A 16991-nucleotide genomic window follows, 5' to 3' on the forward strand; every position below is an offset into this window, starting at 1 on the left:
TGTATAAACAAGTGATTGACTACGCTGGAATGCCGCATTTTGAAATTGGAATTAAAGCCCGGTTGGATTGTCTGGAAAAGATGATTTACTCCAAAATTGGCACTCCTAATTACTCCACCAATTAATCGATTTTTCCGATAATTGTTAGCTAGCGCTCTAGTTGTTGACAATCGCAACGGTGCTAGCTAACAATTATTGGAAAAAACGATTAATTTTCGGAGTAACTAGCAGTCCAAATTTCGGAGTAAATTATATTTTCCAGATAATCCATCCGGGCCTTAAATTTACGTCGTATTTTATATCTCCGCCCAAAACAGTAAGTACGATATTAAATTATTATTGAAGTAAATCAAGTAAACATCACTGACAAATTTTTGAAGATATTTTTAATAACTGTTAATTCGTTGAAACACAAATAATCAGCAGTCGGAGTCTTTGAAATCAGCTCGTCAAAAATCCCAGTCAGTGGAATCTGAGGCATCGAAGAGCTCAGAGTTATTAAAAGGGAACCTGGAGGGATTGAAGGAGAAGGTACATGGAGTTATCGACGAGGCAGGAAAAACGGAGCTGCGTAAAAAAGCTGGGCAATTGGGTAAGGAAATTTCAAAATCTGCGAAGGGAGCTGCTGAGACGTTATCAGAAAAAAGTCAGGCTTTTGAGATGACCAATGCTTTTCAGACTATATCACAGATCGCAGAAGTCGTTAGGAAAGAATTAGACAATCATGGGATTCAAGGACGAGTCTATGTACTATTGACTAAATTGAGAAAACGAAAGGAGATATTTGAGAGTGAACAGAAAATGGTTGAGGCTAATACAGAGGCGACCGGTGTTCTGGACAAGGGGAATAGTTCAACATCAAAATTTGATGGAAATAGTGGCCAGAAGTGAGTTTATGAATGATTTCTTTCGTATTGCTTTTACTCCACACTTTTAATAATTTATTCCACAGACTAACGTGTGGAATTATCGCGAGATCTTCAGGAGTTTTCGAAAATATGAAAAGAATTTGTGCCTGCGATGGGAAGACCCTGTGGGATGAGTGAGATGAGTCTAAACAAAAACATTCATTCAAAAATACTTTCATATATCCAGATAAATTCACCATAGCCTCTTCAGGAGTCTTCGAAAATATGAAAAGAATTTGTGCCTGCGATGGGAAGACCCTGTGGGATGAGTGAGATGAGTCTAAACAAAAACATTCATTCACAAATACTTTCATATATTCAGATAAATTCACCATAGCCTATTACTCGTAGTATTTACCGATTGAATACATATTTAAAAGTCAATGTTTTGTGTGTCTTTTCAGTGTGTGTGGATAGTGCACTTTTTAATAACTACTATAAATTTATTTCTGTATGCAGGTCATGTAAAAGTCATATCATTCCATAATATTCCTGATTAAACATTTTTATATTTCAGTTTTTACTTATGAGGAGGGCTGAAGGTATTTATAACTCAAATAAAAATGTAATATAAACCCATAAATAAATGTTTATTGTGTTCGATCAGATTGATTTAATTCGTAATTTATCATTTATCAGTGTGCGTGACGTAAAAAAAATAATATTAATCCAAAAAGGTATGCGAATAACTAGGAAAATTCGATCGAATGAGAATAAATCATTCGTTATCAGAACCACTGTCGTCAGAATTAGTTCTGCCTCGAATTGTTTTTGATTTCTTGTTTCCAAAGAGTAGATTCGACGGCTTCTTTCGCTTTTCTGGTGGATTCAACAGGTGACCAGTGTATGATATTGCACCAGACTGGGCTATTCTCCACTCCATCATCTCTGTGGAAAAATCGTCGCAATTTCCGAGGTCCGTGAAACCTACGATGTAGTCTTTTGTCTTGTTGTCTGAGATGAGAGCTATCGTGGGAATTATTTTGATCAACATTATGGAAATAGCTTTAAGAAAACTTGGGCGGCGAAAGGTGTTCACTGCTGGATAACCCCCTGTTGACGATTTCGGTTTCCTCTTAAGCTCTCGCATTTTGTCTACCTTCACCTTTCCTTAAATGCATTATCTTTCTTCAGGTCAAGAATTGATCCAGGAATTCATCGACTTCTGTATCTCCCGATAAGAATTTCTCAGCTATTTTCTCGACACGAAGGAGAATACAAATAAAAATGACAATTATCATTTGATAATTGTTTATATAATTGCTTAAATAATTACTTCCGATTCTTTACAGCCTTTCTTTCAGACAGTTCATGTAATGCTTTTTTATTCTCCTCGAGTTGGGGTTGCTTTTCTAGATTGACTTCGGCCAGAGAACGATTTCCAGCGATCAGAACTTCCTTTTCAGATTCCAATTCTTCAAACTTGGAAACCTCACGAAAAGTTGGTAAGTTGCATATCTAATAATAAGACAAGAAAATAATGAGACAACCGCCTTATTATCCATTTATTGTCATCGATTAAATAATTCACCTGTTTTATGTCGTTGACAACTTCCTCGAATCTTCCATCATCGTTCAATATTTCTCTCGAATCAGTGTTGCTGAGATCATTCAACATCGACATTGCAGCTAGAATATCCATAGAAATTGATGAATTTATTATTAATTCATTATTATTTATTATTAATAAATGTCATGGTTCTTTTTTTATTCCAGGTTTTCAAATCATAACAATTTCCCATTCATTGACTTAGTGGATTAGGCCTATAGGGGATACCACTTTAAAAAAAACGCGTCAAGGACTCTACCTCTTGGGTGGCGTGGAAAGAGTTTCACTTTAATTACTTGATTTATGAAAAAATAGTCTCAACTGGGGAAGAATCTCTCGTATTGAAATAATCATATACCCATTGTTCATTTATGCTTTTGTAGACAATTTTTATGGCATACTTTTTTTTTTCATGTCAATTTGAAAGAAAAAAAATCAAACGACTGGACTGGCATTCAAATGTAACCGCCAAAGCTTGGCAATACCTCCTTCCATCATACATTAGACACTCCCATTGCGTGTGGTGCCCTCCCTCTTTTGGGGTGCAGTACTAGGATGCCGCTGGGATCACTCCAACCTCAAGAATTGAGTCTCTACTTTAGTCAATCCTCTTTGGGCTTACCTTACGGGCTTCAAACAATAATAAATACCGTTAGGATCTCTCATCATGCTCCAGACTGAAAACGACCATCAGTGGAATCTGATACTCTGTATCAGAGCATTTAGAAATCTTATCAATTAGGTACGATTATCGATAAGGCGAACCATTTTTTGCTCATGGCCTCGTAACACTAAATTCACCAGTACGATGACACCTAAAATCCATTCAAGAGCAGATCCTCAGTCCAATATTGATTCCAGTGATGGGAATACGTAAGTTACTCTTATTCAAATATGTTTGAAGAGAAATGTCCATGAATTAATTAATTAATTAATCTTCAAGTGGTTGGTGGCTTCTATTTATGGGGATTCTTGTCCTCACCGCTGCTACAAGATTTTACAAAGTGTCGGAGCCCCAACATGTGTGGTAAGATTTTTATAATTTTTTTTTTAACTATTCAACTAAATGAATTCTGTACTGACTGGTAAACTAGTAAATATCTGTGAAACTTAAGATGATAGTCAAATTTTCTTCATATAAAAAAAATACACCGTTTCCGCATTTTATCATTATTTCATTTTCCTCCATTATTTCTAAAATTTTCAAGAGTTGATGAATCTTCAGAAAAAACACAAGAAAATTATTGCACTCTGATGAAACTTTGTGAGTCATGAAATAGTATATCTTCGGGTCAATCCCATCCAAGATTTATTGAAAAAAAAAAAATTGGCTCATGTTTTCTATTTAATTTCAGTTGGGATGAAACTCATTTCGGAAAGATGGGAAGTTGGTACATAAATCGGACTTTTTTCTTCGATGTGCATCCACCCCTCGGAAAGATGTTGATAGCTCTGTCCGGTTATTTAACAGGTTACGATGGAAGATTTCCCTTTGAAAAACCAGGGGACAAGTTTGAGGATACTAAATACCTCGGTATGAGGGTCTTCTGCACATTTTTAGGTGCTACCATAGTCCCACTTGCTTTCTTAATTGTCTGGGACTTAACGAAATCCACGAGGGCTTCAGTACTCTCAGCCATGTTCATTCTCTTGGATATTGGATTATTAACATTAAATAGATACATTCTCCTGGATCCAATCCTCCTCTGCTTCATGATGTGTGCAACCTGGGGAATGGCAAGGATCGGTGCTCACAGAGATCAAGCATTTACTAGATCTTGGTGGGGCTGGCTTATCTTCACTGGATTGTCACTCGCCTGTACCATTAGTGTAAAATTCGTAGGACTCTTTGTCGTCCTCCTCGTTGGCATTTTTACCGTTTATGAACTCTGGAGAGAACTCGGAGATCTGACGAAACCTGTGATCAACGTTGGAAAACATTTAATCGCCAGGGTTGTTTGTCTGATTGTACTACCCATTATTTTGTACATGGTGTTCTTTTACATTCATCTGGCAGTACTGAATAAAAGGTGAGAATAATTGAGAGCATTAAAAACCATTAGAAAATTTTCTGACCCGTTATATGCGCTAAATCATTTACAAACTTAATTGTTTTCTACTCGTTTGATTAAACTAATTAGGAAGTGACTTTCAGTGGCAGCGGTGACGGTTTTTACTCCTCGGAATTTCAGTCTCTCCTCCAGGGAAACTCGTTGCACAACGCAACAATGCCTCGCCAACTCTCCTACGGAGCCACAATTACTCTAAAAAATCACCGGACAGGTGGAGGATATCTACATTCCCACTGGCACCTCTATCCGGAAGGAGTCGGTGCTCGTCAGCAACAAATCACGACGTACTCACACAAGGACGACAACAACTTCTGGATCGTCAAAAAATTCGATACCGAGGAAATACCTCCTGAACCAGAACTGATAAAACATGGTGATCTCATTCGCCTCGAGCATACAATTACCTCAAGGAATCTCCACTCCCACAAAGCGATTGCTCCAATCTCCAAAAAACACTACCAAGTAACTGGATATGGAGAAAATGGAGTAGGAGATGCCAATGATATCTGGAAGGTGGTGATTGAGAATGGAAAGGAAGGGGATATAGTTCAAACAGTTACAAGTAAATTAAAATTCGTTCATTATCTTCACCACTGTGTTCTAACTTGCAGTGGCAAGACTTTACCCAAGTGGGGATACAGCCAGCAGGAAGTCTCTTGCAACCCAAACATGAGGGACAAGAATGCTGTCTGGAATATAGAGGACAACAGATATCCGAAATTACCCAACGTCAGTTTTCAAGTTTATGCTCCAGGATTTTTGGCTAGATTCTTAGAGTCACATGCCGTTATGCTGCAAGGAAACTCGGATTTGAAAGTTAAAGAGGGAGAAGTTACCTCCAGACCCTGGCAATGGCCAATCAATTATAGAGGACAATTCTTCTCCGGCAGTGATCACAGGATTTATTTACTTGGAAATCCCATTATTTGGTGGGGAAATATTATTTTCCTTCTTCTGTTTGTTTTCATATATGTTTGGAATTCCGTGAGGGAGCAGAGAGGGTGTGAGGAAGCTGAGAAAGTATCTGAGGAGAAGGAGAAACTTAAGACTGCTGGAATGTGGTTATTCATCGGATGGATGCTGCATTATTTGCCATTTTGGGCCATGGGACGTGTTCTATATTTTCATCATTATTTTCCTGCATTGGTGTACAGCTCCATGCTCACTGGAATTACTTTGAATTTCATACTAGATAGTCTTTTCTTTGTGCTTCCGCAGAGAGTGGCCAATCTTGTTTATCATGTGGTGCTGGGGAGTGTTCTCTCTGTCACTGTTTACAGGTATTGTCTTTTTGAGAAATGAAAATAAGAATATTGTAGAATATTGTAAAACCTGACAAACCTGAGATAGATATAAATTTTTGAGGAACATTTTTTAATATTATGCGGAAAGGAATTTGGAATGGCGATTACTATTATTAATTTAATATTGTTATTATTAATTCTAGATTATTCATTTAACAAGTAGTTCTCAGGGAATTTATTATATTCTTTGAATTCCACTCTTAAAATATCATTTCTACGATAATAGTTGAATGAATGTAGTTTTCATATCAAATTATTTTTATTTTTCAGCTTCTACCTGTTTGCACCATTGGCTTATGGAATGACAGGTCCGTCTGCCTCAGACCCTCAAAGTCCTCTTCATACGCTGAAGTGGCTCGAGTCTTGGGAGTTTTAGATAATACTCAAAAAATTGAAAATATATCTCGATAGCAGAAAACAGAGTAATATTTTATATATTTTATTGTTGTCAATAAATGCAATTTTTATAAATTTTTGAAGATAATTAACATGCTCTCATTTCAATCTTCATAATCAATGATTCAACCTTCTAATTATTATCTGCATATCGGCTTTACAAAGAGTTTCGTAATTCACATACGTTTATGGATATTTCCATCTTTAAAAAATCAGCAGTGAATTGGTGAGATGAGGTAAAGCTTTCTGACTTTTCTGACAATCTATTTAATTGGATTGACCCGAAAAAATACACCGTTTTTGTATTTTATCACTATTTTACTATCACGTTTCATGAGCGTTTCATGAGCGTTTCATGACCGTACAATAATCCTCGTCTTTTCGAAAATTTTGAGGACTTCTCCAAGATTCGAAGTTCAGAAGATACGCAGAAAAATTATTCCACGATCATGACATTGAGGAAGTCATTAAATAATAATAAAATCAAAAAACGGTACGAAAACTCAAAAAACTGGTAATTTCGGTTAAAAGGGGTCAGAACAACATTAAGAACCGGTTGGATTATCTGGAAAAGATAATTTACTCCAAAATTGGGATTCCTAATTACTCTGGCAATTAATCGTTTTTTTCAATAATTGTTAGCTAGCGTTCTAGCGGTTGTCAACGACTAGAACGCTAGCTAACAATTATCGAAAAAAACAATTAATTAGCGGAGTAATTAGGAATCCCAATTTTGGAGTAAATTATCTTTCCGAGATGCTCCCTTAGGGAGGCCCTTAACGTATATTGTGTTATTTCATTCCAGAATGATTCTAGTACTGACATCATTCAATGTTGAGGAAGAGGATGTGAAAAATTGCTCTCTCTGTCCCATCATGATCTATTACTCCCCCGCAAAACCGTAGACATGTCCGCTGATACCGCGCAGGTGCTGAGAAACAGCTGCGAATTCTACCTATTTGTTGACAAAATTAGTCGACTCTAGTCTGTGAAACGGGTGCATCTTCCGCGCCATCATTTCTCCACATATTATTATAAATAAATAAAAACAGCAGCAGCCCGTAAAAAATGGATAGATTGCTGTTATCAAGAAGCCGACGGAAACTCACTCGTGTAATTTCAATCAGAAACACCCATTAAACTCGTAGAATTATATCCATTGTACTGTGTGTACCGTGTTGTAGCCGATTCGATTTATCTCGACCAGGTGCTAATTCACCACCAAAATCATACTCCTCCACGATCAATAAGAGGAAAATAAATAACGGAATTACAATTCATGGCTCCAACGTACGTCAATTATCACGCCTTCAAGATTTACGTAAGCACCTTACTCATTTAATTAATCATGGATAATTCTTCGTCTTAATCAGTTATTATTTAAGAGCGACATATTCAAGGAAACAAGGATTTTTTTATTAGTGCTCAAATCTACAAGACTTATTTACACTATATCAGTTATATTTTTTATTAGCCTATGCGTCCAAGCATGTTACAATTGTGCTTCTAAATTTTTTATCCATTATTTATATTTATCAAGAAACAAATGGTATTAAGACAATATTGATGTCATCAATCTTAAATATTTATGTATAGACTATTTATCTATATTCATGGACTTTAATTCAGTGATTAATTTATAAAAATATTAATATTGATTGAGAGAATTTTACTTTTTTTTTTCTAAAAATGTCTGAATTTTCTCGGGGTTTAAATTGTTACGGATTTGTCATGAGGAAATGCCAGCGCTGGAGTTCTCACTCATCTTTATTCGTTGGATTTTTATGTCACCCACACAATTCATGGGTTAGCTTTCAAAACATTCTTGTGTCTGTGAAGTGAATACATATGTGAATATATATATAAATACATATGTGAATGATTTAAGTAACAGAATGGACCGCGATGCGGAAAAAATTTCAACTGTCAGTTCAATTGACAGTGGACAATTGTTACTCTGGCTAAAGAATGATAGACGATGAAGCAAAGATAATTTTTATCTAACAATTAATCCCTGATCTACATTTGCCCCTTGATGCAAATCTTTCACTGTTATTATCCAAACATTTCGTAGAACTTGACGATTGTTGAAAGTATCGACTAATTATCGTTTCTTCATGAAAATTAGGGCAAGATTTAGTACTCGTATCGAGGTGTTTTGCATAATTATTTAGTGTTATCTGAATTTTCTTGATGCATTACACGTTTCGACGAAAATGACGTGTATTATTGTAGCGATTATCTTATCATTCGGAAACTGTTATAGTGTTAGAGTACTAGGAGATTGAGCGTCAGTCTTGAGCAGAATGTAATAAGTTATGTGTCTAGATGATATCGATACTTCCTCACCTTATGTAAGAACAGTATTATAAATAATACGATTATTCAGACTTATTTAATAATGAATATTGTACAGAAGTAGGAGTACTGTCAATGTTGTTCTCTTTGGCGACTTAACTATTCGATTGATGATTAATTTTTTTTAAATCGTTAAAAGTACTTTAGTGACTATTGGAATGACTCACTACACAGGTAACCATTTAATTAGCACATACTTAACATTGACGTAGAAATGAGCGGTAAAACAGTTCAAATCAAATATTCAAGAGGAAATAATAATTTCTGTGTCCTCTTTCGCAGAAAATTAAGGCCCGGATGGACTGCCTGGAAAAGATAATTTACTCCAAAATTGGGACTTCTAATTACTCCGTCAATTAATCGTTTTTTCCGATAATTGTTAGCTAGCGGCCTAGTTGTTGACAGCCGCTAGAACGCTAGCTAACAATTATTGAAAAAAACGATTAATTGCCAAAGTAATTAGGAATCCGAATTTCGGAGTAAATTATCTTTTCCAGATAATCCAACCGGTCCTTGAGAGAAATTTAGAAAAAAGGGGTATCTAAACGGATTCAGCAGCTCTTCTCGGAGACTTGGGTAGAAACTGAAGGAAATTGAGTGGTTGCAGTACTTATTGAATGACTCATGACGATTATTAATCCTTGATCTCAGCAATGATTAAAAACTTATTGCCGATATCTTCTCAGTGTTCATATTTTTTTTGCCGTGAACAAACATTTTTAGCGTTTTTAGGATTCATCATTATCCAATCATCTCATGACTCATGAATTTTAATAATCATGCGTCTATTTCTCAAAATTGTTGGTAAAGTTGTGGGAATTTTTGCAACAGTTTATCGAGAACGTAGGAAAATTCTTCCATCGTAATGATACTTCGTGATACGTTGAATAATAATCAAACTTAAAAAGCGATATATTTTTTCACGTTAATTTTGTCAATTGCCTCTTACAGTCTTACGTTTTCTTTTCAAAATTTTAATTATTTCCATCATTTCCATTTATCTCCCAGGTTGATAAAAAAATTAGGTTCTTCCAATAATGAAGTTAATTATTACTTGTATCATGTAAATTTTTGTTAAAGATTTCCCAGTGATATGTGGACCAGTGGGAATCAACGAACATGTCGAAGAATTACGTATTAACGTTGACGATGTGGTGGGCAATGCATGTAATTGTGTCTGGAAAATTGGAACGAATTGCCCTCGAGTCTCATACTGTTCTCGAAGACTTCAATGGATATCACACTATATCAATCGTCCATTTTCATGTACCAGCAAATGTAATCAATAGTTTATTCAAGTAAGTGACTCGATTATTTTCCATTGTCAATTCCATTGCTGACTCTATTCATTAAAAAACAATCAGATTTACTGCAAAAGAGCTGAAAACCGGTGGAATCGGTCGCTGTCCCCCTCGAGAGGTCACAGTCTTCCTAAAATATGGAAGTATCGCTGTCGGCAGTCCCGATGGCTCGAAAATTGGAGCTAAATTGTTCGAGAGAAGGCGACAATTTTCTAATTTCACATTTACGAGCGAAATCGATGAGTATGAACTTCAGAGGCCTAATCCAGCTCCCGGAGATTGGTATGCAATTGCATTCAGATCTTGGAGTGATCCAGATTCAGAAAAAATTACACAACAAGGTACTTTTTTTTTTGACTTGACTTGACTTATAAAAATTTCACTACCTCTTTTAGGTGTCAAAATACTTGAGAAAAACCCATCAAAGAACCGTAATATACTATTGTAAATAGTTATTAGCCATTTTGTATTCTCTCATAATTAAGTTGTATTAATAAATTATATAAGTTGTATTAATATTAAATTTTGTTATAGGGCTTGGTGCAACATGCTCCACAATTTTGGACTCTGAACTATCAATAGAGAAAGCAAAAATCGCCTTAGTGATTGATCCCAGTGATGATCACACAATATTGTTGAATAAGACAATGAATTCCGCAAGATTGCAATACCTCATCACCGAGGACAAAGAACCTGTAAATATTTCAATTACCTCGACTTGTGGGAATCCCTGTAAAGTATTAGCTAATTTGGTAGTGGAAGATGTCGTGTCGAGTATCCTAATTAATTTCACAGTGAAGACATCATTTACGCCGTATCCGGGATATTTTCATTATTTAAATCTACGGCTTCTCTCTGGAAATACGACGAATGTTACTGTATCTTTTGTAAAGCTTCTCGAAAAGCAGACAAGGCAGAGTGAAATAGAATTAGTGAGAAAAACTCTGCCGGAATTCTTCACGTTTGACTACGAATTTTTTGAAGAAAATTCAACCACAGCAACTCCAGTGAACATTTCCGAAAATGGATTGACTGTTCTCAACTTTAGAATCGGTACTGTTTATGATGTCGGTGGAACCCTGTCTATTGGAATTAAATTAGTCAATGAAAGTCATGATATTGTGGTTGTTGGATGCATTTCATTGGGTAAAGTATTATTTTCCAGATATAATATTGCAAAATCTAAAATATTCAATCGGCCATTGGTCTTTTATAGCCTTATCGTCCTGATACCGTCAATACTATTATTTTTAATTTTTTATTCCTCTCTAATGGGCTATTTAATTTTCTACCCACGTTTAAGGAATTGTTGCGGAAATCTTCTCATTTTCAAGTTTTTTTTCCAAATTTTTGACAGAATTGCCATGGAAAAAATATACCGTTTTAATTCAGTTATATTTTTATTCAATATCTTATAAGTTTCATTATCATCATAGAAAAAATCTTCCTACGTTCTCTCGAGTTCAATAAAATTTTCAAGTAAACTCGCTATTTCTTCTATTTAAGCTAATTTCACATGTTCTATAATTTCGTTATTATCAAGACAAGCTATTTTATTTTCAGGAATTTACCCAACAATTACGACAAATGGAAGTTGCACAGTGTCAACCATCACCGTGCCCGCCGACTTGTGGATTAATTCAACTACACCCCAATTTCTACACATTCCCTTTCCAGAGCCAGGGGTCTGGCACTTGACTTTGAAATCATTTAGAGTCCCCTCGAACTGCACCTGCCGCTCTTCATCAGACTCAGCTGTCTCTTGCAATTGCATGCAGCCCATTTCCACTAGAATTGAAACAAGCATAGGCTCCTCTCCCTGTATCGAAGGAAAATGCAGTTCCAACGGTAAATGCAACACGTACCTTCACAGCGGAGGATTTGCCTTTTCAACTTGTCAGTGTCATGGAGGATACAGAGGATTCGACTGTGCAGATGACACATACGTACTGACAGGAGGACAAATTCTCGTGAGATTTTTCATGCTTACCCTTAGCAATCTTGGCTTCATAGCATCAGTCTACATAGCATTTAAACGAGAGTATTACACAGAAGCTGTTGTCTATGGGGCTGTCATGTTTTTCTCAACGTTTTATCATGCCTGCGAGGCAGGTGAAGACGTCATAGGTATTTGCATCACCAAACTCAGTGTCCTTCAATTTTGCGATTTCTACAATGCTCTTCTGTCAATTTGGGTGACACTGGTAGCAATGGCTTCCTTCGGCACCAAAATCACGGCATTCTGCCAAATATCTGGAGCCATTGTTCTTGCACTAGGAGCAGAACTAGACAGAACAGCTCTCTGGGTATTTCTCCTACCTGCTATCACGGGGTTTGGACTCATTGGATTCTCCTGGGGATCCAGATGCAGGAGACAGAGAAACTTGGGATATCCTGCCTCTAGGTACAAGAATATCTATCTCCCTGGGGGATTAGGAATCGTTTCCCTTGGATTGGTTTGTTATGCTTTTCTCCAGACTAGGAGGAATTATCACATTGTTCACAGCTTCTGGCACATTTGCGTGGCTCTTGGCGTTGTTCTGTTGTTACCAAAGAGAAAACACATGAAATAGTACAGGGGTTCGCTGGATGACGAGGACGAGAGTTATGAAGAGGCGATTCACGCGTTCTCGTCACCCGTCGTCAGCGATTTTGATAATGAGTGCGATCTCAGTGATTCATTCCTTCATGCTCTTGATGATTGATATGAGGAGGGCTGTGATCGCCGCCAGGGGAGAGGCGGATATTCCAGGGAAAATATTGAATTACTTGTAGGAGGGGGAGGGGGTAGTTAGTGGCCTAAAACTATTCGAGTTGACATATCCTTTAGTTATTTAATCCATAAATTAATTAAAGGAGTCAGAGATTTTGTAGAAATACAAAAGTTGGCTATGATATGGAGTTATTGTCGACATCTTCTCATTATTTTCCCGGCGGATGTTTTTTTTTATTTCTGGAAAATCGTGGATCGGATTGACCTGAAAAATATACCGTTTTTTGGTTTTCCAATGAAAATTTCTATTATTCAATGGCTGCGTTTTTCGTGACACGCTCTACCCGGGCAGAAAGAATTTACACCCAATGCGCCAAAAGAAGAAAAAAAAAAGTTTCACTTCAATAATGAGAACATATGGGCAATAACTCCGTCAGGAGATGTAAAAATTTCCATAACAACTTGATGACATTACGAGGGTTGAAGAAATTACTTCTCTTATACTTTCTCTCCTCCAAATTTTCAAGTATGATTAATGGAAAGAATATTGACTACTAAAATGATTCGGTAAATTGTCGTGGATGAAGAAAATGTAAAAAAACGAGTCTGGAAAGGATTCCTGGAAAAGGTGTGCAGCTATCAAAAAAGGTCGTACAGTAATGGCTCCTCAAACCACTCATTTTATGAGTGTTAATCGAATTAACGATAAAAAATGAGATTTACTTCTTGACTCGGTCTTGATAGAGATGAACAATTTGGGTTGTCCCAATTTAAAAAAAATAGGCTGTCCTAGGAATTTACAATATCCGCATGTTAACATTATCACCTCAATTTATTTTTAATACTCAGAATTATCAGAGTTCTATTTATGCACAAGTAATTGCGAGGAAGTCTATAATAGAATTTGATTTGTATTATATGTAAATATATCTGAGGTCGCCTCAATGGGCTTGGGTAATGAAATTCAAATAAAAAGAGAAATATTCATCTAAACATGATAATTAATCATTAATAATCCTCAGTATTATTGAACATTCGATGGAGAAAGATGTTGGACTATAGTTTAATGGCTATGAATGGCATGGAAACCCTTCAATATCTGTTTAAATGTTGTTACATGAATGTGGGATTTACAGATTACATAGGAGCTGCTGGAGCAGTTGGATTCGGCCTGGAGCTCGAAATAACAGATAATACGTTGGTGAATAGTCCCATGAGGGATTCCATCGAGAATCCACAATGGCGATAATTCCTCGAGCAATTCTGACCCTTTCGACCAGCTTCTATAGCTTCTTGGATGGCAGTGCCTCGCATTGCGGTTCTGAATACTTGATTTGTGGTGATTGTTTCGATCATTCGGTCGAAGGAAGAGACTTTCTCGTCGTCATCAATGTCGTTTGCTGTTCTAACGGTTTCTGCTGCCTTTTGAGCATATGAACAAACAGCTCGCTGCATGCAGGAGGTTGTATCGATGCCATGGTGTGCCAGGATGTCGTCCAACTTCGTCATTGTATTAGTCAATGTCGCTTCATCACCTAGACAATTTGGAAAATTATTTTTCAGGATTATTCTTCAAAAAAAAAATCCAATCAGTGTAGGAATACATTTCATTTTCATTATTTTTTTAGATCACTAGCCACAAAAGGACAGATTATTAATATCATTTGTGATATTTCACTGAAATGAAAATAAGGCTGAAACAACCTCCAGAATCAAAAAATTTCTTCAGGGTTTGAAGTGTATAACGAGACGCTACGAAGGAGTCGAGAGATGATGAAGATTCATATTCGTGGGGCAAGTAAATTTATGGATTTCTATCAATATATTCTTTGGACTTACTTCTGGCGTATGATCCGTATGACCCTGAGATAATGTAAAGAAGTTTAGGGATGATGAGAATTGTTCCAACTCCTATTACTGCACCCAGGATGAGTCCGCCGAGGTCAACTTTTGTCGGAGCGTAAGAACTAACTCCATATCCCTAAAGTTAATTCCATCATTAATAATACAATTGGTCACAATTAATAATATCAATGATCTTGTTTTGATATCTCTAAAAAAATTCGCTCCTCTAGAGAGTTTTTTCCCAATCAATGTTCGGTACACTTTATCAATTGTAAATTCAATTTTTTTCCTCTCGTATACCCTTTCAGGTTTTTATGATTTTTTACAACACCAGCTGGACTGTATTTGCTGAAGAGAATGAAAAACCTCATTCGAGGGGAACAACTTGCACTGGTACAGTAGTTCTTTTGAAATTTTAACCGGCGGTGCCGGGATGCGAACCCGGATCATTGGAATAAGAGTCTTAGACGAATCTCTTTAACCGCACGGTCTTTATCAATTCAATTTTTAAATAATTAATATGGGTTGAGTGATTAAAATTTTTAGCAAGATAAGAGATGCTCCCCTTTCACAGTTTAAATTAAAATAATTTAATAATATAATATATTAATATAATTTAATATAATAATTAATCTGATGATCTTTTGAATGAAGAAATAACGAGACTGGGATATGAATACAGTTTTGACATACGGTTCCTCCTCCTGACGTCTCGAGATTCGAAAATCCAAATCTAGCTTCCTGACTCCTTTCAGACACTGGTTTATCATCTCCGATACTTCTGGAGATATTCCCTGAATCAGAACGCGATTCAGCACGGGATTGGGATTGCGAAGGTACAGCTATTTGATCCTGATGTTTTCCATCTCCCCAGAAGTCCATGGAGCTTGGAACAAATCTTGAAAAAATCATTTCTCAATTCTTTCATAATTCATTTTATTCATAAAAAAAATAAAATCTTGGATGAAAATCGGGCGATAGCCTTTGACAAAAAAATGCGTGTTTTATATTTTTCATGCAATAAACTCCGTTAAAAATTAAAATTCAATTACGATACAATCCGTATAAATATTTAATGGATACACGAATAAAATCAATTTGAATCTGATATATTGGACTTCTAATGCGATATCAGTAAAAATAAAAAAATCATTAAAAAACAAAATCAAGTATAAAATATTCCAGATTCAAGAATATTATTTTTGTACTATCAACCGAGCTTATGAAAATAATTTACACATTTTTTTTTACAATCTATTCATTTTTTAAAGAACTAAATTTATAAAAAAAATATTGAAAAATTGTTTATAATTCCTAAAATTCCTTCATTTTTAATATCAATATTTCATTTGGAACTTTTTATTTGAAGAAACTGTTTATTTATCCGACTGCCGTAAATTATTAATATCAAATGGAATTTCTCACCCTCCTAAGTCATATTTAGGCGAACAATTTATCCCACTAAATGTCAATCCAACTATCAAAAGAAATAATTTCATCTCCGCTCGAATCATCTGGAAAAGATAGATTTCTGAAATCACTGTAAATATAATAATTCCACAATTCCGTACCTTATATTTCGTGTTACGAATGTGTCTCTATAAAAAAAATAGTTGAGTGATGAATGAACAATTTGACACGACTGAGACACACAGGGAAGATGTTCGGTATAATATATACTCCTGCGTGTAATCTCTTCAACATTCACAATCGTAATTGCTCCTCTTCGGTTTCGCTTTCGTCGTTAAGAATTTTCATGGGTATGCATTCACATTGCGTGACAATATACAACAATTTTGTCTCCAAAATGACTTTTCCTCTCGCGCGTACTAACGCGTGTTGAGTAGAAACACCTTGAAATTATCTTGAAATTAAAAGAAGAATGAAAACATTGCGTAAAGTACCAGAGAAAAAACTGTGTGTTAGAGTGTGAATAATAGTCCGAGGTCTTTAAACTGTTCGGTGGCTTCCATTTCAGAGTGCTAGCCTCTACCTTTTTTATTGTTTTCATTTTTTAATTAGGGGGAAGCAATTGAAAATGAAGACATAAAGATTTTACGGTATGTGTATAGGTACAATATTATCGATATCGAACGGTTTCGATATGTATAGGTATATATATAGGAAATTACTTCGGGCAAGAGAATTACAATTTTTAATCTTAATAGACCGGAAATGGTACTTTTTGAGGTAATGTTCTCATGGATCATGAAAAATTAGGAAATTAATTAACAGTAGAGAAAAATTTCACTATCGATTTATTATTCTAAATCGTTAAAAATTTTTCGTTTCGTTAAAAAGAAAATATTATAAAATATACCTATTCCTCTATCGGTATATTGGCAACAAATTGAATTAAATTGATCATCTCCTTTAGATATAAAAAAATATAATTAATACTCATGAAGAAAAATTCTCGTCATCCACTATTTTTCCTAGAACTTTCACTTGAAGGAAAAGGTAAAAATTTCATGTGCTTTCTTCAAATCCAAAGATCGTTACATAGGCACAGGTAATCAGGAGTTAATAATTCGGAACTAGGAGG

The 16991-nt window shown here is 35.6% G+C and overlaps 4 protein-coding genes across 9 annotated transcripts; 3 read left to right on the forward strand and 1 right to left on the reverse strand.

The window, feature by feature from the left end:
• Positions 1-213: 213 nt before the first annotated feature.
• LOC105267912 (superoxide dismutase 1 copper chaperone-like) lies at positions 214-1459 on the forward strand. Of its 3 annotated transcripts, none has more exons than XM_011307083.1 (4): positions 214-592; positions 679-887; positions 953-996; positions 1132-1459. In XM_011307083.1, the coding sequence occupies exons 1-4, from the start codon at positions 536-538 to the stop codon at positions 1179-1181; spliced, it is 360 nt and encodes a 119-aa protein (XP_011305385.1). In that variant the 5' UTR covers positions 214-535; the 3' UTR covers positions 1182-1459. The 3 variants fall into 3 exon arrangements, with proteins under 3 accessions (XP_011305385.1, XP_011305384.1, XP_011305383.1); XM_011307082.1 differs by having other exon boundaries at positions 214-316; positions 424-592; positions 953-1459; XM_011307081.1 differs by having other exon boundaries at positions 953-1459.
• Positions 1460-3047: 1588 nt separating this feature from the next.
• On the forward strand, positions 3048-6286 carry twisted (Protein O-mannosyl-transferase 2). Its single transcript, XM_011307084.1, has 5 exons — positions 3048-3330; positions 3401-3484; positions 3813-4487; positions 4613-5809; positions 6104-6286. Exons 1-5 carry the CDS (start codon positions 3266-3268, stop codon positions 6207-6209), a joined length of 2127 nt encoding a protein of 708 aa, XP_011305386.1. The 5' UTR covers positions 3048-3265; the 3' UTR covers positions 6210-6286.
• Positions 6287-7085: 799 nt separating this feature from the next.
• On the forward strand, positions 7086-13707 carry LOC105267916 (transmembrane protein 8B). Of its 3 annotated transcripts, none has more exons than XM_011307087.1 (5): positions 7086-7550; positions 9668-9885; positions 9952-10229; positions 10423-11034; positions 11452-13706. In XM_011307087.1, exons 2-5 carry the CDS (start codon positions 9707-9709, stop codon positions 12459-12461), a joined length of 2079 nt encoding a protein of 692 aa, XP_011305389.1. In that variant the 5' UTR covers positions 7086-7550; positions 9668-9706; the 3' UTR covers positions 12462-13706. The 3 variants fall into 3 exon arrangements, with proteins under 3 accessions (XP_011305389.1, XP_011305390.1, XP_011305391.1); XM_011307088.1 differs by lacking the exon at positions 7086-7550 and adding an exon at positions 8056-8761 and having other exon boundaries at positions 11452-13707; XM_011307089.1 differs by lacking the exon at positions 7086-7550 and adding an exon at positions 8056-8583 and having other exon boundaries at positions 11452-13707.
• Positions 13376-16204, reverse strand: LOC105267914 (uncharacterized). Of its 2 annotated transcripts, none has more exons than XM_011307086.1 (5): positions 16018-16204; positions 15872-15960; positions 15140-15332; positions 14441-14582; positions 13376-14136 (listed from the first exon to the last, which is right to left on the reverse strand). In XM_011307086.1, exons 2-5 carry the CDS (start codon positions 15958-15960, stop codon positions 13739-13741), a joined length of 822 nt encoding a protein of 273 aa, XP_011305388.1. In that variant the 5' UTR covers positions 16018-16204; the 3' UTR covers positions 13376-13738. The 2 variants fall into 2 exon arrangements, with proteins under 2 accessions (XP_011305388.1, XP_011305387.1); XM_011307085.1 differs by having other exon boundaries at positions 15140-15344; positions 16018-16202.
• Positions 16205-16991: the final 787 nt, after the last annotated feature.

The sequence above is a fragment of the Fopius arisanus genome, unplaced genomic scaffold, assembly GCF_000806365.1.
Source record: "Fopius arisanus strain USDA-PBARC FA_bdor unplaced genomic scaffold, ASM80636v1 scaffold00051, whole genome shotgun sequence".
NCBI lineage: Eukaryota > Metazoa > Arthropoda > Insecta > Hymenoptera > Braconidae > Fopius > Fopius arisanus.

Coding starts and splice junctions, on each gene's coding strand:
- LOC105267912 (XM_011307081.1), top strand. CDS start 536: ATGGAGTTATCGACGAGGCAGGAAAAACGGAGCTGCGTAAAAAAGCTG. Junction 593..678: donor TAAAAAAGCTGGGCAATTGG/GTAAGGAAATTT, acceptor AATGCTTTTCAG/ACTATATCACAGATCGCAGA. Junction 888..952: donor GATGGAAATAGTGGCCAGAA/GTGAGTTTATGA, acceptor TTTATTCCACAG/ACTAACGTGTGGAATTATCG.
- twisted (XM_011307084.1), top strand. CDS start 3,266: ATGACACCTAAAATCCATTCAAGAGCAGATCCTCAGTCCAATATTGAT. Junction 3,485..3,812: donor TCGGAGCCCCAACATGTGTG/GTAAGATTTTTA, acceptor ATTTAATTTCAG/TTGGGATGAAACTCATTTCG. Junction 4,488..4,612: donor CTGGCAGTACTGAATAAAAG/GTGAGAATAATT, acceptor AGTGACTTTCAG/TGGCAGCGGTGACGGTTTTT.
- LOC105267916 (XM_011307087.1), top strand. CDS start 9,707: ATGTCGAAGAATTACGTATTAACGTTGACGATGTGGTGGGCAATGCAT. Junction 10,230..10,422: donor AGAAAAAATTACACAACAAG/GTACTTTTTTTT, acceptor ATTTTGTTATAG/GGCTTGGTGCAACATGCTCC. Junction 11,035..11,451: donor TGTTGGATGCATTTCATTGG/GTAAAGTATTAT, acceptor TTTTATTTTCAG/GAATTTACCCAACAATTACG.
- LOC105267914 (XM_011307085.1), bottom strand. CDS start 15,960: ATGATTCGAGCGGAGATGAAATTATTTCTTTTGATAGTTGGATTGACA. Junction 15,345..15,871: donor CCTAAATATGACTTAGGAGG/GTGAGAAATTCC, acceptor GATTTTTTCAAG/ATTTGTTCCAAGCTCCATGG. Junction 14,137..14,440: donor ATACGGATCATACGCCAGAA/GTAAGTCCAAAG, acceptor CAAATTGTCTAG/GTGATGAAGCGACATTGACT.